This window comes from Lipotes vexillifer, unplaced genomic scaffold (assembly GCF_000442215.2).
Source record: "Lipotes vexillifer unplaced genomic scaffold, Lipotes_vexillifer_v1.1 scaffold1383, whole genome shotgun sequence".
Classification (NCBI taxonomy): Eukaryota; Metazoa; Chordata; class Mammalia; order Artiodactyla; family Lipotidae; genus Lipotes; species Lipotes vexillifer.
Window position 1 is genome coordinate 386,142 of NW_006797683.1, and position 21,929 is coordinate 408,070.

At 40.8% G+C, this 21,929-nt stretch overlaps 3 protein-coding genes across 3 annotated transcripts in view; 1 reads left to right on the top strand and 2 right to left on the bottom strand.

The window, feature by feature from the left end:
* ADAM9 (ADAM metallopeptidase domain 9) overlaps window positions 1-10,314 on the bottom strand; it is a 103,931-nt gene extending 93,617 nt beyond the window's left edge. The window contains exon 1 of the mRNA XM_007469771.1: window positions 10,027-10,314. Coding sequence (XP_007469833.1) covers window positions 10,027-10,123 — 97 coding nt within the window. The 5' untranslated portion in view covers window positions 10,124-10,314. The remainder of the gene's footprint in view (window positions 1-10,026) is intronic.
* Window positions 10,315-10,484: 170 nt separating this feature from the next.
* On the top strand, window positions 10,485-15,385 carry TM2D2 (TM2 domain containing 2). Its single transcript, XM_007469772.1, has 4 exons — window positions 10,485-10,928; window positions 11,759-11,846; window positions 13,523-13,638; window positions 14,652-15,385. Exons 1-4 carry the CDS (start codon window positions 10,702-10,704, stop codon window positions 14,863-14,865), a joined length of 645 nt encoding a protein of 214 aa, XP_007469834.1. The 5' UTR covers window positions 10,485-10,701; the 3' UTR covers window positions 14,866-15,385.
* Window positions 15,386-17,436: 2,051 nt separating this feature from the next.
* LOC103074479 (serine protease HTR4) overlaps window positions 17,437-21,929 on the bottom strand; it is a 20,176-nt gene continuing 15,683 nt past the window's right edge. The window contains 6 exon segments of the mRNA XM_082931475.1: window positions 17,437-17,549; window positions 17,552-17,601; window positions 20,636-20,679; window positions 20,681-20,732; window positions 21,141-21,198; window positions 21,711-21,795. Coding sequence (XP_082787601.1) covers window positions 17,437-17,549; window positions 17,552-17,601; window positions 20,636-20,679; window positions 20,681-20,732; window positions 21,141-21,198; window positions 21,711-21,795 — 402 coding nt within the window.

The following is a 21,929-nucleotide window of genomic DNA, read 5'->3' on the forward strand; positions in this document are numbered from 1 at the left end:
GCGGCATGTGGGATCCTCCCGGACCGGGGCACGAACCCATGTCCCCTGCATCAGCAGGCGGACTCTCAACCACTGTGCCACCAAGGAAGCCCAAAAATGTATTTCTTAAAAAAGGATGTCAGCCTTTATCCAAACAGTATATACACAGCAATCATTTTCAAACAATTTTTAGCTATAAACCCTAATCCCTTGTCTTAAAAGAAATCTTAAGGCATAAACACAAGGGAAAAACTGCTCCAGTGGGGAAATGGAGGGAAGGCATCTAGAACCTGGCACCGTTTACTCCCGTCTCTTTTCCCACCCTCACCCAACATGAATGATATCCCAAGATGGTACGGGGATACTTACAAAACGGCCAAGGACAATAAGAGGGAAAAGTTACTTTTAATGCCTGATGGATTACCTCTAATAAATACATACCTAACAATGTAGCAATTATCTCCAATGAAATTACTGCCACTAATCTGTCCTAAAAAGTTGAATAGATAAAATGTATTAAAAATGAAGTACTCAGAACCATCATGCAAGTTTTCCTCCCAATTCCAATCCTGTATAGCTCACCACACAGTGGAGTCACGTCTGAGTGGGGCCTGGGTTCTAAACTCATCACTTGAGAGCGGAGAGGGATAAACTAGGAGCGTGGGATTCACAGATACACACCACTATATGTAAAACAGATAAACAACAGGGACCTACTGAAAAGAACCTGAAAAAGAATGAATATATGTATATGTATAACTGAATCACTTTGCTGTACACCTGAAACTAACACAACATTGTAGGTCAACTATAATCCAATAAAATTTAAAAAAAAAACAACCGAGGACCTACCGTATAGCACAGGGAACTATATTCAATATCTTATAATAATCTATACTGGAAAATAATCTGAAAAATATATATATATATATAAAAACTGAATCACTTTGCTGTATACTCAAAACCAATACAATATTGTAAATCAACTATACTTCAATGAAAAAGATAAGTAAATCTAGCTAAAAAAATTAAAATGAAAATAAATAAGTAAATAAAACAATGCGCAGAAAGCCATTTTGGTTCATTGCATTGAAGCAGTCAAGCAGGATTTATGTATAAATACAAAGTTTTATTGTTAGGTTTCCATTTTGTATTTTTGAAATTATCAAAGGTATTAAATAATCATATATTATTTAAAAAATAAGATAACTAGAAAAAACGTAAAGTCATCACTTAAGCAAAATTTGGGTATAATTAAAATGGCCCATTCAAATCCCTTAGGAAGACACACCCCATGTTGGCATCTGATACAGTCTCTCAATACATCCAACACATCTCTTCTTCCTCCAGCATAACTGCCAATGATGGCACGTCAGTTTGTTCAGAGAACTTGACGAAGTAGATGGTCACCATCTAAGGACCACAGATGAAAAACCTCTATCTCTATATCTCCATATACCAAAACCACATTTGTTATGAGGAGGCTTGAGAATGACATACACAAACAGAAACACTGAGGGAAGAACAGATTCACAGCTTCTACTCAGTGGGGATCAATTCAGGAAATAAATTCATTAAGTAGAATTTCTTGAACAAATAAATGCCATGAAAAGGAGGAAGAGGGGACCATTATAAATTAAAAGAGCCATATAACCAAATGCAATATCTGGACCTATCTGGATCCTAATTAAAATAAATCAACAGAAAAAAAATAAATTCTGCGACAACCAGGGAAATTTTATAGATATGTGATCTGTATAGATATGTGATGATCTTGAGGAATTAGTATTAATTTTTTAAAGTGTAATAAGCATATTGTGGGTAATGTTTTCTTTAAAAGTCCTTATGTCATAGAGATTCATTCTGAATATTCAAGGGCAACATGATATGACATCCAGGATTCACATCAAAATAATCCAGTGTGCGTTTGAGGAATGAGATATATATGAAACTATATTAAAATTGGGTAATGGGTACAGAGGAGTTCATTACTCTTCTCTCTACTGTTTTGTATGTTTAAAAGTTTTGATAGTAAAATAATTATTTTTTAAGTAGTTATCTATACGGAGTGGGATGAGAGGAGTGACTTTTCACTTTATAAGCTCTGTATTATTTATAGTGTCTATGAAACGTTACAATTATAACATATATCATATATATGAGACTATAAGATGTGTCATAACAAACATGTAAGTATCATAAGTAAATGTACCAAACTTGTTTAAAGCAGCTACCACGATGGAATAGAACCAGAGAGTAATGAGATAAGGACTCAGACTTTATTTCCTGTACTCACGCATGTCCGTATTGTTTGAATTTGTTTTTATAATGAGTATTTTGAAACCCCAAATTACCATTGAAATTAAAAGGGGGAAAAAGGAGTGTTTCTCAATTAAAAAAGAAAAGCACAAACTATTTAAAGTACTGATTATCTACTATCTCAACACCTCCTGTCTTCCCATCAGCCTCATTAACCTCGCATCCAGACTATGATACCTTCTCACTCCCACTCTCTCCTCTCCTTTGGATCCAAGTTCATTCACTCCTTAATTGCCTTATGCCTCTCAGATTTCTCAAATGCAGATTAAAATGAAGCATCTTCACCTAACCTTCCACAAGCTAACACTGTACATAAAAATGTCTATAACCCTGTCTAGTTTGGAATCTTTAAAGATACAATGTAAACAGGAAAATATAAATTAAATCTCATTCAGTACAACATGTCATACTAACACTCTGCAAACTCTTTACCCGGCAACCCCTTAAATCTTAATAATTAGGCATAACATACCATCTAAATGGGGCTTCACGTCATTACATAAAAATACCAGAAATAGACTCCAATACTCACAAAAGCAACCAGGGGCTGGCTGATCTAAGGCATACTTATGACATACTATGATAAAATATCCTTCAGATATTTGGAGTTGCCAAATGGGAGCCGTGTCAAAAGAAACCCATGGCCTTGATAGAAGCAGGCTTCAAATCACTAAGTAGAAATATCCTTCATCCTAAATTAACTGAGGTACAGGACTATTTCCTCACCCAGAATAAACCTTTCAAGGACCTTCAGTTTTCTCAAATTCCTAAAAACACAAATTTCAATATTATCCTTAATATTTTTCTTTTAGATCATGGTAATTTGTTCCACTACTAAGACAGTCACTCTAGAAGTAATGGCAGGAAGAGATGGCAGGAATAAATGCTTTCAGTGAGTTACAGAGGAGAAGCTCTGTGTGATAAAAAAAAAGTCAATCACCCTGTGCATTTATATGCAACTTCCTATGATTCCATAATTATTTCAAAATAAAAGATTTCTTACGTAAATCCTTACAGGCAGGGATAAAAATGTTAATAGGCTCAGGCAATTCTTATACTAGAAGCTAAACAATATGCAACTAAACTGAAATCTTTTCATCACAACTCAGAAGCAAACATCACAGAGAAAAAGAAATGCCTCAGAAAAGAAAACTACAAATGAGCAGGCACATATTTAAAGAGCTCTCATTTTGAAACATGTTAAGTGACTTTATAAGTTCACATAGCTAGTTTCAGGCCAGGACTGAAGCTATGGATCTTTTACCAAGATTGTTAGAGAAGAATGAAAGTCCGATAAAGGAATATAAGACACATTCTATCCTTTCTTCCATTTTAATGCACAATTCTTGTTTTGAAAAAAAAAAAAAATCATTTATTTTTTAAAGGCTTTCAAAATTATACCACCCCAAAATAACTTCTATTTACATATAAGAGCTGTTATTCTGATACTGACTTCTTGGTTTTAAAATCCAAGGATCCACTTTCTGAATGCCATAGGAGTTCCAAAACATCATAAGAAATGCACATATTTTGGTTATGTCATTGAAAAACAATATACACTGGTTGTATGAAACCCCTTCTTCCTGTATTTTTTCAACATTCCTTCATCCCTAGTCCTGGCTTATTTTTATTCTATTTCCCATTCATACCTTGCATAGATTTTCCCCAAATTCCTTTTATTTTTTGTTTTTAATTCCAAACAGTAGCACTTTCTCATGGGAATCTAAAGATCAAATTTCCCATGTCACTATAAAGGACGTGCATCAACATTATTTGTACTATAAAGCTTCAGCCTCAGCACTATTGACATTTGAGGCCAGAAAATTCTTTGCTGTGGGTGTTTTTCTGTGCAATGTAGGATAGTTAGGAGCATCCCTGACCTCTACCCACCACTGGCCAGAAGCACCACCAGTGTGACAACTAAAACTAGCTTCCAGATGCCTTCTGAAAACCACTGGTATAGAGTTCACAATGAAAACTAAAATCTTAATACAATCAGTTCCATGGAAAATACAAACTATTTTATCAGAATATGACAGAATTTGATGCACACCATCAAAAGTCACATTACTAGAAAACATGGGCCGGAGATAAAACTAAGAGTTGAGGGCTTCCCTGGTGGCGCAGTGGTTAAGAATATGCCTGCCAATGCAGGAGACACGGGTTCCAGCCCTGGTCCGGGAAGATCCCACACGCCACGGAGCAGCTAAGCCCGCGTGCCACAACTTCTGAGCCTGAGCTCTAGAGCCTGCGAGCCACAACTACCAAGCCCGCGCACAACTACTGAAGCCCGCGCACGTAGAGCCCATGCTCCGCAACAAGAGAAGCCGCCGCAATGAGAAGCCTGCGCACCACAATGAAGAGTAGCTCCCGCTCGCCACAACTAGAGAAAGCCCACGCGCAGCAACGAAGACCCAACACAGCCAAAAGTAAATAAATAAAATAATAAATAAATGTATTAAAAAATAAGAGTTGAAACATGAAACTTAAAGTGTCTTAAACTTAGTAAAAGAAAGAAAAAGGTGTTAGTTGCCCTTCTTTCTTCCTTTAACTCCTTAGCTATTTTTACATACTGTGTTTTGGAGGAAGCCTAAATACATGCTTTGTAATAGCATCTGAGAAACTGAGTCCCCCTAAAAATGAGTCCCCTTACTTAGTTTATGATTAATCTCTCTATTCAAAACTTTATCCCCTTTCTTGCCCTCTCTGACCTCAATCCTGCGCTAACTGAACACTAATCAACCAGAGTTAGGTGACTGAGATTGCTATCGTTGATAACATCATTATGTGCTTAAAACTGCTATTGTAGATACTACTATCATTCACGTACAAACTCAGGTTGCTTCTCCAGGGCAAGATGCCCTCATAGACCCCCAGTCATGGACCACCTGGCCAGAGAATGTAAACCAGAGGCATTCTGACTCCCAAAACCAGGATTAAGAAATGTCAGAAGATGATGGGCTTCCCTGGTGGTGCAATGGTTGAGAGTCCGCCTGCCGATACAGGGGACACGGATTCGTGTCCCCGTCTGGGAAGATCCCACGTGCCGCGGAGCGGCTAGGCCCGTGAGCCATGGCCGCTGAGCCTGCGCGTCCGGAGCCTGTGCTCCGCAACGGGAGAGGCCACAACAGTGAGAGGCCCACGTACCGCAAAAAAAAAAAAAAAATGTCAGAAGATGATGATTAATCCCAGCATCTTTCTTCTTCCCCTTTTAAAAAAAAAAAAAAAAAAAAAACACTTCACTCAAAAAGCCAAGTTGGAGTGGATCTGAGACTTGTCTTCCACTCTCTTGCTTCACGCCCTGCAACATACCCTTACTTTGCTGCAAACACACGCTGTCAGAGTTTGGCTTTCTGTGCCATGGACACAGAAGCCCTTCCTCGGTTACAACTGTAGACGGATAAGTTAAAAGAATTCTACCTAATTGCAAAGCAAACAAATGTAAACCCTCAGCCAAGGGCTTTTCTCCTTTCCTTCCCACCTATTGTGTAAACAAAGAGCCACCCTTAAGTACTTTCACTATAGAAAATAAACCTGGGTTTCACATACAAGATGAAGAAGATAATTCTGTTGTCTGAGTTATTTCTTGAAGAGAAATTGCAATTAGATCCATAAATTGCTGTTATTTCGAGCCATATATTTCCATTCCATTCACAAGGTCAGTGCCAAGTAAACATATATTATATATTAATAGCTATCTTCAAACATAATTATAATTTCCACTGTTATGTCCTACCTTCTGACATTTTTTGCATTATATTTTTTTTTTACATTTACTCATTTTTACATTTAAAAAGAAATAGGGCTTTTGCTATTGTTTGTTTGTAAGTGGCCCTTTGGGAAAAACACTCACCATTTATAAGATTTAATGCCCTAAAGAATCTAAATTCCTCTACCAAGGAATTTAAGTTTCTTGAAACCAAGGACAGTACCTTACTCATCCCCTATTTCCTGCACTGGTACAATAGATATTCAACAAATGTATTGAGTAAATGACCTCTTTTGATCTTTACAGCTAAACATACATAGATCTCATAATTGCAAATTATCCTGTACAACCTAAAATCAGCTTTATTTTTTATGATTAGCATCTTTCATATCAATTTTCCACAAATCCTCACGGCCCACAATTTGTCATGTTAATGCAATGCCACATTTCACTGTATTACTCTGCCATTGACTGCTTACCCTCCCCTCTGAAGCAGCCAATGTGTCAATGGATGCGGAACAGGCTCTCTCCCAGGCTCTACTTATATGAGAGTTCTTAGGGGCTACTAAAGGAAGGGGTAGGGGGAACCTTCCAAAAATGAGTTAAGCCATAAAAAAATCTCATTAAAAGGAAAATGTGTCAAAGGGAAAGAAGCATTTCCCATGTATGGGAATGGGTTTTGTCCTACAGTATGACAAATGTTTGGCGGTGACATCATTTTTACTTATTATAAGCTGAAATACTCTAATTCTTACGTTAAAATCAACATAAACAGATACGGAAACAACTGCATATTTAAAAACTGACCAAAGTATTTATAAGTGAACTTCTCAGGTTCCCTAACTCATTCTTAAAGGGTGTGATTCAAGCAGTACCCGACACATGATCACTTTGAGGAAAATGATTTGAAATAACACTTTCACAAAATGAAAAATAAACTACAATAATATATGAACAAGACTATACAATTCAAAGTGCAATTCAACTTTAATTGGGTCCATGTTGGCCCCATTCAAAGGCAGGGTGGTTGGGAGGTTAGTTACTGAGATACCTAGAGGACCAGATTTACTTATGCGGCAGTCCCATAGTTCTGACACAAAGGTGGCATAACTCCAAGACTCTGCTATACACTAGGCATCAAAGAAAAGAAAAGAAATATTATGAGGCTATCTATGTCATATATTTGAGCTTGTGGCTATTCCAAGAAAATGCTTCCGGTTATTTAAAGCTTGCATCTTTGGGGGGATTCTACCATAAACTAAGATTATACACACACACACACACACACACACACACACACACACACATATAAAGTCAACTTTGGTAAGGTAAAAATTATTTATTTATTTATTTAAATTTGGCCTCGCCACTCAGCTTACAGGATCTTAGTTCCCCCACCAGGGATCGAACCTGCACCCCCGGCCGTGAAAGCACGGAGTCCTAACCACTGGACCACCAAGGAATTCCCGGTAAGGTAAAATTTAAAATGTGTTTGGAAAACTGTCTTGGAACCCAGCAACTTGTTCTGTGCATATTTTAATTATATATGTTTTATTTTTTTACATAAAAGTGAAATTCAAATTATCTTTATATTTAAAAGACTACATTCTCCTATTCAGCACAAACATACCAAATCCAAATAATTCACAGGCACCTAAAAACAAAATTAGTACAGACCTAAGTTCTTACCATGTAGTTCATCTTATGATTCACCATGAGTAAGCCTTAAATCTCATTTCTTCTAGAATTCTAGTCTTGAAAAAAAAAAAAATTCTAGGTCTGCACATCATAATCACTATCTTAAAAGAAGAAATCAGATGAGGTTTCATACCTGCCTGATTCCCTTTGTTATTGTTCACAATGATACAAAGTTACCTTTGTCAGCCCCAGTTTAAAAAAATATATAACGTTTACTGTGTCAGCTTTTGAGAATTTATACTACATTTCCTCATCTACACAATGTTATAAATGGTAAAAAAAAAAAAAAAAAAAAAGATCCTACAAAACCTATTTAACTCCTAATGTAACTGGATGTGTAGGTGGTACTTACTGAGTATGCAAATTCCTCTTTCATTAGCAGAAAAGGTTTCAGTGCTGCTTTAAACATCCTGTATTGCAAAAATTCGGTCAGCTGATTTTGGAAGAACATTCCCGTAGGGAAACATGAGTTGACTCACTGCACACTAGTACAAAAGCCTCTTAACTGCTCTCTCCCAGCCTCCAGTCCCTCCCTCCTATATTCTGTCCTCTATTGTGTAGCCAGTTATATTAATCACAAACCTAGTTATGTCACATCCCTACTTAAAAACCATCCTGCCCAAAGAACTTCCTTCAGGGTAAAGTCCAAACCCCACAGCACATCACAAGAAGACTCTCCCCAGCTGGTACCAACCTACCTTGGTTTTTTCCGTGCCTCCCTTTCATGTAGACTGCCTGGTGACATTCTCATCATTCCCTAACTATCCTCATACCTCTCCATACTCTTGCAAAAACCCTTCTGCTTAGAAAGAATTCCTATTCCTTTCCTTGAACATTCACCTATAGAGATCAGTTCAAATATCACTTTCTCAATAAAACCTTCCCCTATATCCCTCAGATAGACTCAGCACATTTGGTCACCTTCTGCCCCTCCACAAGCATTGAGCTTGGTGTTTATAGGCGTTTGATAAACGCTGACTAAATTTTGAAAGCATACACATGCTTCAGTGAGGGACTGGCCATAAACTGTTAAAGCTGCTGTTAAAAAACATAAGGATATTCCATCCATCTATATACGGGTATGCAATAAACAGACAGAATCATGGACTACTAAAACTCCAGATGTTTAACCTACTTCCCCTTAAATGTTGGTAAATGTTAACCATATAGAATACCACGGCAAAAACAGTCTCAACCATAAAAGATTTGGTAGATTCCCATTAATAAAGTTTCAGTATTTAGAGCTTCAAAATTCCTGCAATGGGGAAAATTTACCTAATTGAAAAAGAATAAACCAAACATAAGGAAAACCTTAAATTTAGTCCTGCACTGAAATCTTCACCTTTGAACAACTCTCAAGATAAAGATTTAGTAGAAACCCCCACTCTCCATCATACCCTATGGCTGATAAAGAAAACACAACCGTGCAAACAATAATTTAACACGAGCCAAAATAAAGAAAGAAGGTGTTTCCAGAAAGAAGCTAGTGTGTTGGCGGTTTGTTTCCACTATGTTTGGGTATCTCCAATACAAATACCTTATATATTCAAGGTTAGTTTCACAAGTCAAAAGCGATTTCACATAAATGATCTAATTCTCCCTGTAATCCTGTGAGTTAAGCAGAGCAGGGATTATTCGTCCGTATTTGAGATATTACCAACCCAATAAAAAAGAAGATAAAAGACCGTTTGGCTATAGAAATGTAGCACTTCGTTTCCAAAAAAGTATTCTTACTACAACAAAATGGCCCAAGAAAAAAATAAGAACCCCCTCATTCCATCGCTAAATTTAGCTCTGTGTACCTAGTGGTGACTCCGCTAATAAAATGAACATCAAAATTTCAAATCATGATAACCTGGAGCAAAAGTTCCATCTCCCGGTCTGCTTCCCAGTGACATTGACTGTACAAGCAAGAGCAAGCTCCATTTCTCAAAGCACTTCTCAAAACCTCCACGCGCACCCAGCCTCCAAGGCTCTCAGCCGAGCCCCCGAGGTCAGGGTCGGACCCAGAGTCGCCCCGAGAGGGTCTGGGGGCCCCAGCCTTGCGCGAGATGCGGGTGGGCCGCGCCGCAAAAGGCTCTGCCCAGCATGAGACCGAGGACGAGGAACCAGACCCGAGAACAGTGCCGAGAAGAATTTGGGGCGCCAGATCCCGAGCCTCGGGTCCGAGCACTGTCCACACACAGCTGAGCGGCTCCGACTCCGACTCCGGGTTCAGTCCCCAGGCCAGGCCCCTCCACTCCCAGGCACTACGGGGTAACTCCGAGCATCCCAGCCCTAAGAAACGCGAATCCCAAAGGGTCCTGGGGGCGGACACCCACCTGACCGAGCCCCACCGAGGGCTGGGTTCACCAAGCCGAACAAGAGCAGCCACAGGAAGCAGAGGGTCCCAGAGGGCGAAACCGCGCCCGATCCCATCTCGGCCGAGTCCGCAGGTTCCCCTCAACACTCGGTCGCCCCTGCCTCCGCCCGCTCCACCATTTCCCAGCCCTGCCGGGGCCCCAGAGCTGGCAGCGATGCGCGCGCTCGGCACTGACGCAAGTCGGCTCTGGTCCGAGCTCGCTCCCGACGCGGCGCTGGCTACACTGACGTAGAGAGCGATCCGTCCCCGGCGGGAGAACGGACTTTCTATCGGGCCCCTAAGACCCTTACTAGTCTGCCCCGCCCATCACTATCCGCCCCGCCTCGTCCCCCCAAGGCCCGCCTACTTCGGGGGTTGAGGGAGCCCATTGGAGGAAGCAATTGAGGCAAAAGAAGGCGGAGCGTGAGACCCAGAAGCGGAATTGACAGGCACAAGTGAAGCGCAGCCCCGCCTCCTGCGCAGCCTCTTCTTATTAGCTGTCGGGGTCGGGCGGAGCGTCGAGCTGCTCTCCCATTGGCTGTTTGGCGGCGAGGAGCGGGGCTACGCGGAGAGGCCTGACCAGGCAGGGCTTGGGTCGGCGGTGCCGGCCGGGGTTTGAGGTTGAGCCCGGGTCTCCGCCACTGGGCCCGGGAAGATGGTGCTGGGTGGCTGCCCGGTGAGTTACTTACTTCTCTGCGGCCAGGCGGCTTTGCTGATGGGGAATCTCCTGCTGCTGCATTGTGTCTCTCGGAGCCACTCGCACAACACTACCGCCGAGCCCGAGCCCACATCCGCTGGCGCCGCCCAGCCGGAGGGCTCCACCGGCTCCGCGAGCTGGGAATATGGCGACCCCCACTCTCCAGTCATCCTTTGCTCTTACCTGTAAGCTACGCAGTCGTCGAGGCGGGTGTAGATGGAGACGGGGCCTGGGACATATGGGTGTTATGCAGGGGGGAGGAAGGGAGGGAGGCAGGCTGCTTTTTTCCCCCAGCCCCTCTCCACCTGAGGACCTGATAAGTCAACACGCGGGAAGTAAATATCGTGACAGGTTTCTCACTCGTCTCACTCGTGCAGGGGAAAACCCTGTGTGTCGATGGCAGATCCTTTGGGATCCCCAAAGAGGAGAACTAGGGAGGAGTGACATCATATAGCCTCCGGAAGAAGTGTACGTGTTGTGCCTTCTCTGTCCTGCTCCCTTTAACCTAAGGAGAAACCATCGTAGGTGCTGCTACTGAGTGGGGCACAATTGGAGTAAGTTATTTGTACCTACAAGGCACTTCCTTACAAAAAAAAAAAAATCCTTACTGTTGCAGAGCCAAGTCAAAATTTTTAACCTCTCTTTTAAGTCAAATAAGAAAAGGCGTTTAGGAAATGCAAAGAAGGCTGGGAATCCTTTGGCTTCAATTTTGCTCTCATACCTTGTGGCTGTTTGCCTAGGGAAGAGATGAAGCCATGGCAGAGGTAGAATCCGTGTAGAAATAGGACCAGAAACACGCCCCTGGCACAACCAAAGGGTCATTTGGATGGCTGTTTGACCGGCTGTGCTTCAGCCTAACTGACAGCACTTCCTGTCTTGGGGAAGAGTCAGAATGAAATTAACCCCCAGAAAACTTAATGAAATTTCTCTTGCCTGTTTTGATTATATACATGTAAACAGCCATTTGCAAAACCTTAATGATGATGACAATGATGCTTTTACTGGTGATTTACAGACCCGATGAATTTATAGAATGTGAAGACCCAGTGGATCATGTTGGAAATGCAACAGCATCCCAGGAACTTGGTTATGGTTGTCTCAAGGTGGGTTTTTGTTTTGTTTTATGAGCAAACTCTTCCATAGAGAAATAGTACTGGCTAAATGCTGTTACAGAAAAGTATAAGGGGCATTAAGTTACCTTTTTGTAAAATTCATTGGAATGACTATTACTGGAAATTTTCAGCATGGCTAGGGTCAGTGGTTGAACAAGACATTTAGTTTCCTCAGGAAGAAGCAGTCTCTGTGCCAAAACTACCCAGGTGCAAAGACCAACCTGTCTTTGGTTCCTTTGGCCATTGAGATTGACAGATTTGGAACTCAAATATCACCCCTGACAGTCCTTCAAGGTATGTACTTTCCCGAAAGAGCAAAAGAAAGGTTTAGGCAGTTTCTAAAACTGATGGTGGATTGAGCAGTATCTTTGTTACACATGCATTTGGGACAAAGATCCTCTTGCCACTGACCTTTCTTTTCACCACACAAGCAGTTTCCACTGTGTGCTTAGGAAATAGGTAGGGTCTATCAGTGTATGTCTTTGTAGGAGGTTATAGCATTCAGGAGAAGCCTTTGATAACAGTGGCCTCTTGGAATGGAAAGAAGCCATTCAATTCCATTAATAATATCCCTAAAGCTGGATGCATGCTTCCTAGTCAGTCTCCCCAAAACCAGTGAAGTTCACATACTTCCTCCCCACTGTGGACTCACCATTATATTATGCTACATAATGCAAGTCAAGACAGAGTCAGCTATAAGAGAATTATGGAAAATATTCTTTGTGCCAAATCAGACACAGAGGAATAAGCCTGAAAGTAATAAGGCCAAAAAGGCCACTCTTACTGTCGTCATGTGTAAAGAAATATTTTCAGTACAATGAGATTTTGTTCTATGGGTATTTACTGATAAAAGTTTTAGTGAGTATTGTATAGAGATCACTTACTTTTACCCATTTTCATTAAACACTGGGTTGATCCTGTCAAGGTTCTCGGACTGTCACTTCCCCCAGAAGTCCTGGAGGACTGTCAACATTCAGGCACCCATGTCCTGGGGGAGGACCCACCCCTTCCCTTTGAGGAATGTTTCAGCAAAAACAGTAGTGAAGCACTTAATAAGGTGCCAGTGGAGAATGTACAGCTGTGCTTTCTCTGCAAGCATTCAGTTACACAAAGGGTCAGAGGTCCTGTTCTGAAATTTTTTTCTGGAATTCAAACTTATACTATAGATGTATTACAGACATCTGAAAATCACAGTTTCGTGACCGAAGTAAAGTCCTGAGTCAGTTGATATTCTGAGTTCTTTCCTAATGATGTTCATTTATAATATGTATAAAACAGACCTCGACTACACATTGACTTTTTAAATACCCATTCCCAAATGTTCAGTAATGTGCTCTTTTTTCCTGTAAATACAGGATAAAGCGTTGTGTCTATTCTAAATGGCATTTAATGAAACTGATTATAAACTTTTTTATTATATTATTAAAGAAGGCAGTCATAAGGAAAGAAAAAAAAGAGTTTATTTAAAACAATGTACATTTAGGATGGACTAATGTAAAATCACTTGAAGCATGTCACTGCATTCCTTGCTCTTTAGCATAGCTTTACCTCACCTTTGTTAGAATAATTATTGTCCTGAGTCAGCTTTTACTAATATAAAGATATATTTTGTGTTACTTGCTCTGGTGACTTTGGTTGGTTGTTTTGTTTTGGTCGTTCTTCCCCAGTTCGGTGGTCAGGCCTACAGTGATGTGGAACACACCTCCGTACAGTGCCGCGCCCTGGATGGAATCGAATGTGCCAGTCCTAGGACCTTCCTACGAGAGAATAAACCTTGTATAAAGTAAGTGTTACTCTGAATGGAGTAGTTGTTACTTGGATCGTGGTAGAGCTGTTTTGTCATTTCTTGATGTGACTTTTTCTTTTACCCTTAAGTGTTAAAGGGGCAACATGATTACTACTGTGCATCCTCCATGGACACCAACAATGTAGTTATAACAGAGGGGACACTGGACAGGAGACCAGAGGCTGTAAATTCTAAATGTCTCTTTCACCAACCAGCTAAGGACCTTTGGCCACCCAGAGTCTCTGTCCTCTCATCTGAAAAATGAAGGAGTTGGACCAGATGATGTAGCTCCAAAAGTCCTAGGATAGGCATAAATCCTTTGCAAACAGCCTTAGAATTTCAGGAATAAAGATTTTATTATGAAAAGTATAGACCCTTCTCCCTGAAAATCAGGTATTACCTTAAAGAATTAGGGTTATTTCTGTAAACTCCGCTTGAAGGCACAGAATTTACGTATACCATTTGCTAATGGAGAGTCTGTGACTGTGTTAAGTGATGCTGTTAGAGCATCTGCAATTGATTGTTATCACAGTACATAAGACCGTGTACAGTCTTATGTACAGTACGTAAGACCTTACAAAGAAGTCCCGTTGTTAGGTGCCACAAAACAGCAGAAAGGGAATATGGAGATCAGTGTTCATTTAAGGGAAGGTAACACCTCATTAGAGAACTACATTCAGAACTGCAGCCTCCCTCAGGAAAGGAGCCTGTGTAGGACGGATGGGGGCCCAGACTCCACGCCTACCAGGATACCTATCGTGCAAATGTGTTTGATAGTTTCTTGTCCAGTCCAGCTCTGTTGGTTCCTATAGGTCCTCCATACCTTAGCAAGTACTCTTTTGAGACTCTAGACGAACTAGAGATTTTCCTTTTTGGGGGCAGGAGGGGAGGCAGTTAAGAGGTCACAGAGGGACTGCCTCACCATCTTTTCACTTACGTGAAACTCACTAGTTGTTAAGTGTGTTCATTTTCACGTGGTAACCATCTTCCTCTTAATTCCCTTTGTGTAGGTATACCGGACACTACTTTATAACCACTTTGCTCTACTCCTTCTTCCTGGGCTGTTTTGGAGTAGATCGTTTCTGTCTGGGACACACTGGCACAGCAGTAGGGAAGCTCTTGACACTTGGAGGACTTGGGATTTGGTGGTTTGTTGACCTTATTTTGCTTATTACTGGAGGGCTGATGCCAAGTGACGGCAGCAATTGGTGCACTGTTTACTAAAAAGAGCGGCTACCGTGGCCCAGAGAGGTAAGTCTCCTGAATTCATCTCTACAGGCTCAGAACTCTTCCTTATTATCAGACCTGACCATTGCCTTCCTCTTTGGAGGGAATGGCTTTGGTTAGGAAGGTTTCTTTGGACTGTGGATTTTCAACCCAAACTTCACCTTGCAGACTAGAAATGACAAGCAAACAGTATTGTGGGTATCAAGTTTGCACCTTTCCTCATATACAAAAAATATAAAGGATAGTGATTAACTTATAAGCTGCAGGAGGGTTTCCATATACTTTATTTCTGTGCGTTGCTGTATAATCAATCCTTTGGAGCAAGTGGACCCAACAGGATAAGCAAAGTGAATATTTTTAGCCTTGTGCCTTTTGTGACCCTGAGTCCTCATGCGGTGGAGATCGGAAGCTGAACCAATGAAAATCTTCAGAAGTAGAAATGGCGATGGATTTTAATACACACTGAAATTCTGACTTTCTGAATTTAAATTGCAGAATAAATGTTGCCAACCTGGAATGCTTGTTTGGGTGTTTTCAGTAGGTAGAATAAAACTCAAAATTATATTTGTTGTGCTTAAAGCTAAGCATTTGAACTGAGCCTGATAGTAAACCCTATTGTTTCATCATTATTATGCCTGAGAGGGAATATATCCAGTACAGTAATTTCCTCATTCCAGTTATGTTTTGGATAGCTGAACATGGCTGAGTTCAGCGATCCTCTTGGCAGACTTTTCCTATCAAAAAAGTAGTATTTACCAGTTTAGAGAGCCCATGTTGTAGACTAGTGAAAAAAAAAAAGATTTCATACAAGTAACTGTACATCTGTTCTTCATGATTAGGTAAGATAATATGAGGGGCCTCAGGCCCCTGGAAAGAAAAGCAGACTCTTCCTTAAAGGATATTACTACTGAGTGCTGGGTAGAGTTAGGATGTGATCTGGGGGGCAAAGAGAAACTGAACACATTCTGTCAAAATAAGCATGGTACCAAAATCTCTCAGTGTGGGCTACAGCGATCAGTCATAGGGAAAGCTCGAGTTTCCAAATCACTGGGAATAAAAGAAAATGTTCTGAATTATAAGTGGTTTTTAAAACTTAGTTCCCATCCCTTGCAATCTGAGTTGAAAAGAATATAAGGTAAAAATGGGGTTTGTAAGGTAAATCAAACTAAGAGCCTGCTATTTGGGCAACTTACAAAGTCTAGAAACAATAAAGGTAGAACTGCTCAAAGTTTAGTCTCATGATAATTGACATAAAGACCAAGAATCCCAGTTAAAATAACTCTGAATATGCTCTATCATTATCAAGTTTTCCTAAGAGTTTCAGCTTTATTATCTCTGATTAATATGACTACTGTTCTTACGGTATTAAATGGTGGCAATTATGTAAAAGTTAAAACAGATTATTCTATCTTGTCCTGAAAGTTCTGTACCACGTTGACCTTAACCTTCTTTATAATAGTAATAATTGATAGATTCTTATTTATAATCTCTACACTCTAAGGCAGTACATTTTAAATTGTTGTGGGTCATGAAGAAACTGGACCTTCTCCCCAGGAAAATGCACAGAAACATAAAATTTTGCATAGAACTTAAGAGGGTTCAAGGATGCCCCCTTTTAAAAAGAAAATGAAAAAAAAAAAAAACTTCTAAGAAAAATCTGGAAAACAAACTAAAATTGAAATCTTACCCCAAATAAGATACTTTAAAACCACAAATCCTGCTTCATCTCACCAAAAAAAAAAAAAAAAAAAATCGTAAGGATATTCACAAACCCCATCAAAAGCTATTTTCCTTTAAAAATAAAAAATAAACTGTGGCAGCTTTCAGACTCAAAATCATTAATCATTAATGTTTCCAGGTGGAAGAGCTTGGGTAAAGAGGTAAAAGTCTGTAAGTTATTAAATTCTGTATTTTATGGAAGAAGCCCTTCTCACAGAAAAGGTGATGGGGATCAAAGTTGTTTCCACTGCTAGGTGACAGCCTGAGAATCTTTACCTTCCTCTGTGACGATCCACATTTGTCAGTTTCAGTGTGGCTTCGAGGTGATGCCCATCCTCTGTATTCACAAACCCTGGCCAAATGTGGTACAACCTGAAAAACTACTTGAATAAAGGAATATTTTGAAAAATGTGATTTCCTTTATACTCTGGATTCAGTTTTTTTCTTAATATTTGGTAGATAGATCTATTTGTTTGTGTATATTTGTGTTATATCCAGTTTGTGGCTATAGAGAAGTTTTTAAATACTGAAGTGTCCTTTTTGTCAAGGTTAAACTAGAAACTCTGCCTGTTTTCAGTTGTTTCCTGTCTTTAAATAAAATTTTATCAGCTCCCCAGACTTCCTGGCACCATGTCCTTCTTCCACTTGCCTTAGGAATGCTTCTTAGCAGCAGTTATAACACCCCCAACCTAATGGTTCCGGAGTGTGTGTATATGTGTTTTAAAGCATTCATTTTCCTTTATTAAGAAAGAGATCCTAAAACCCCTTGCCATCTTTGGCACATCTTCAATACAAACCAGGTAATAAAGCTTTGGTTTTGTTAGATCATTTCTTTTTAAAGCAAGACACTTAATTGATTATTTCAGGGGTGGCTGTCAGGATCAACGTCTGACTTCTCCAACGAACCAAGATAGAAAGGGAATCATTGGCCTTGACAGCTTCAGTCACGTCAGTTGTCGTGTAACAGGTTGTCCGTTTATGCTGACTATTACATCATGGTCTCTCAACCCAGAGCTGGGAGGGGAGAAGAAAGGACCATGAAACTGTAAGAGTTTTACTTATCCCCATCTAGAATTTAATGTCTGTCTCTTAAGACACTACCATTTTGCTGGCATTAAACATACAGACCAGGAAACTAGAAATAGCCTCCGTCCTTCTGAATGTGAGGCCTGCTCTAATGTATTCTACAAAATCACTGGAGGACAACAACCCTATTTGCCTTTCCAAAATTAATATGCTACCAGAATCATGTGTAAGAAGTTTGCTCCTCCCATATATGAGATTTGGTTTGCAATAGGGAATTCAGCTTTTCATTTCTGTTAATTCCTGACCTCACTTAACCTGAAGCATACACTCAGCCTTACCAACAAACGTGAAAAGCCCAAGCAATATGTACTTTTCCAGACAGTTACACTCTAATCAGTTTGATGTTGACAGCCCACTTACTTGCCCCATCTTCACCCACAGTTTATGGACCTGGAGGGTATGCTGAGCTGCACTATAGAAGCAGCTTCCATAAGTCAAAAACCAGTCACCAAGGTCTAAATATTTAAGACTCTGGTTCTAGGCTCCTTTTCCTCAAAGTTGTGATTATATTCAGCCTCCAACATATTTGCTTCACGTAGAATATATATTCTAGAAACAAAAACCATCTCCAAATACAAAACACTAGAATAAATATATAGCCATGCTGGCAATCTGTCTTAAAGTCAAAAATAGCCTGGAAATCAAATTAAATGACTGCAGGAGACACCATTTATGAGAAATGGGGGGAATTTCCTGGTGGGCCAGTGGTTAGGACTCAGTGCTCCCACTACCAGGGGCCCGGGTTCGATCCCTGGTCTGGGAAGTAAGATCTCACAAGCCGCGAGGTGCAGCCAAAAAAAAAAAAAAGAGAGAGAGAGAGAGAGAAACTGGAAGCTGGGAAGCCCAGGGAAGAATGATAATGTGGGAGGATTACCAAGGTATGTAGAGTTTATTTTTTTTAAAAAAAGAAAATTTAAAGGAAGAGGATGTGAAGTTTGAGCATAGAACTAAAAGCAGGGAAAGCCTTGAGAACCAGGACAGCTCAGGGGAATGCCTGGGACAGTGCATAAAGAAAGAACTGAATTCATGATAGTTCTGTGAGAAAGAAACCTGCAAAGTATTACTGAATGCAAACTATGCACCAAGTATGAGGAAGTGGGGCTCAGGCAGGATGAAAGACCTTTTCCATGTCCCACAGCTTGTAAGAGGCTAAAGTAGGATTTCATCCTGGATCTCTCAGACTTGAAAACCCATTTTCTTGCCAATCACTCTGCCTCTCAGAAACAAAAGTAGCCGCAAGAGCAGGATAATACAGGGGCTAAGCTAGGTTGCACATCCCTGTCCTCTGACTGACAGTGTAACTCTCAAGGTCATTAACCTCTCTGCACCACAGCTGCTGCTTCCATAAAATAACACCTATATCCCACAATTATTGGGGGTTCGAACAAGTACGTAAGACACTTTAAATGATGCCTGACATAGTAAGTGGTTGATAAATGATTTGCGGTTTATCAGGGACTTCAAGAAAGCAGTAATACCCACATTTTAATGTGCATCTGAATCCCCTGCAGATCTTGTTTAAAAAGCAGATTCTGATTTTTTTTTAACTTTTTATTTTATATTGGAGTATGTTGTGTTAGTTTCAGGTATACAGCAAAGTGATTCAGTTATACCTACACATATACCAGTTCTTTTCCAAATCCTTTTCAGTGGTGCTCCTGTCACTGAATTTCTAAAAAGCTCCAGCTGATGCTATTGCTGCTGGTCTACAGACCACATTTTGAGGAGCAAGGACTTGAAGAGCTGAAAGAGATAGCTTTGGCCTTGAACCAGAAGTTAAAAATAAGTGGGGGGAAGGGGGGAGGGGGTGAGCAGGGACCAAGAACGTCTAGAAAAGCCTGTGACGAGTCAAATTTAGTAACAGGAGGCCTAACACTTAGCTCTTCTGAACAGTTAGTACCCTATAGATTCTTCCCCTATGAAAAGAGTTGCCATAATCTAAGCAGATTGTTGAGTTCTTGAAAAACAAAAACAGTGAGGGAGGGATATGGAAGAAGTATAAGAGAGAGACCAGGAGAATATTTGTAGGCCAAGTCACCCTGTCTCTCAGTAGCTACTATAAATGTCTCAAAATGTCTCTCGCCTTTGCTTTATTTACTGTATGTACTTGTTTGTTTGTTTGTTTGTTTAGTGCTGGCCTCTGATACTGTCATCCGAAATTCAAAGAAAAAAAGTGTTTTAAAGTACCTAAAATAGGTTCTTAAACTCCTAACTCCCTGGATTCTTTCGATTCTTAATAAGTAAGGTAGCAAAAGAGTAGATTTGGGAATTCCTAGCAAAATTAAACTTCTGTCATGAACTCATATCATGAGTTCTTGGGCTGCAGAGAACCATCCCTTTCAAAAAAAGAAAAGCCAGGGGGGGGCCCTTACTAGTACACTCAGCACTGTCCAACAGAAATGTAAGGCAAGTCACATATATAATTTAAAATTTTCTGGTAGCCACATTCAAAAAATTATTAATTTTTAAATTTTTTAAGATTTTTAAACAGATGAAACTAATATATAAAAAGATATTTTAATAATGTCTTACTTAACTCTATATCTAAAATATCATTTAACATGTCATAGTTTAATAATTATTAATACATATTTTATGCTCTAAGTCTTCGAAATCCTCTAGAAACAGCACACACCCAATATGCTGCTATACAATGATAATCTCTTACACAATGCAGTTATTAAAGTGAAACACAGTCTCCCCAAAACAAAAAAGTGTGTTTCAGGGGAGAATATTTTACATTGCTTCTGGGTTTTTGTATTTAAATCAATTAAAGTTAAATAAAATTAAAAATGCAGTTCCTCAGTCACACCAGCCACCCCTCAGGTAGGTGTTCAACAGCCTCACGGCAGGCAGGGCCCACCGTTATCAGACAGGGCAAATCTAGATCCTACACACATTTACCACGGGGCACATCTAGTGAGAACAGAGAAGGATGGTCAGAGGCCCAAGCTGCTCTTACCTTTCAGCAGCTGTTCCTCGAATCACCTCATGTACAAAAAATCCAAGAGGTCACACCACGGAAATCTGGATCTTGCCTTTTCATTTCCTGAAGCAGGCTAAGAAGAGTCAGAAGAGTTTTCCCATGAGGTTAGGAAGCACAATGAATTAGTCTCCTGAGCCCTGGACAACCCTCCAACTGCCAGTGGGGACTCTTATCTGCTCTGCTCAGGGCTCGCACACATGGGACAAGGATGCCCTCTAGCTGGTCACCATCATTCTTCCCCAGGGGTGGTCTGATTCTCTATGCCGAAGCCTAGAACCACTGGACACAGTGAACGAAACCACTGAAAAGTACAGTGTGTGCTGGTGCCAGCAGATGCAGTCACCTACCCTGTGACAAGTAGGGCCTGCGGTCATGAGAGGAGCCAGCCGCTGTCCAAATGCTTTACCTTCCCCGTTCAGGCTCTCTACCCATAGTTTGTGCTTCTGAAAAACAACCCAGACATGGTCACACCCACGGTTACTTCATAGTGAGGGGCAGCATGCGCAGACCCAACCATTTCTTCTGTGAAACAGCCTTTCCTAGAAAGGAGAATTATAACGTGTTACTAACAAAGCCTTCTTTCCTTTTGGCAGACCGAGTCACAGAATATCCTTCCAATGTTAGCTGCCCTTTCAGGCTGCCAGCCAAGACAAACATGCCTCAAGAGAACCTTTGTCGCTCGCACAGGCCCTCCTCCCCACATCCAGCCCAGGGCTTTCCTTTCCACAACAGTTCCATCCAACTATCTCTGGGTACAGCTCAGGCTGGGTTTTGCACCTAGTCCCCTGGTACTGCTGCCTGGATCACTGTGATCAAAGCTCAGTACCGGTGACTCTGTTTTCTACAGAACTCAAAGGATTGTCTCAGGGACTTCCTAGTGGTTAGGGCTCCACACACTGCAGGGGGCACAGATTCAATCCCTAGTCGCAGAACTAGGATCCCACAAGCCACGCAGCGTGGCCAAAACAAGGGATTGTCTCCACTGCAGTGGATCCCTTTGAGGGCTCCTGAAAAGCACGGGAGGGGAAGAAAAATTCCTAATTCCCCTTACCTTTCTGTTGAATGCGATCCAAGGGAATTGCAAAGGAGATTCCTGTGGTCACCTTCAGTGTGTTTATGCCAATCACATCACCATCCTGACAAGGGAGGAGACATCAATTCAGCGGCCCAGTTCTGCAGACTGACAAGCAAAGGAAGGAGAGAAGCTTAGGGTCACTTACGGTCGAGCAACAGGTGGCATCTTAGCGGACCAAGGCGTGCAAATTCCTGC

What these genes read in the sequence shown, in the direction of transcription:
- TM2D2 (XM_007469772.1), top strand. Translation starts at nt 10,702, where the DNA reads ATGGTGCTGGGTGGCTGCCCGGTGAGTTACTTACTTCTCTGCGGCCAG. An exon ending in GTCATCCTTTGCTCTTACCT is followed by an intron (nt 10,929 to 11,758) that starts GTAAGCTACGCA and finishes GGTGATTTACAG; the next exon opens with ACCCGATGAATTTATAGAAT. An exon ending in TTGGTTATGGTTGTCTCAAG is followed by an intron (nt 11,847 to 13,522) that starts GTGGGTTTTTGT and finishes GTTCTTCCCCAG; the next exon opens with TTCGGTGGTCAGGCCTACAG.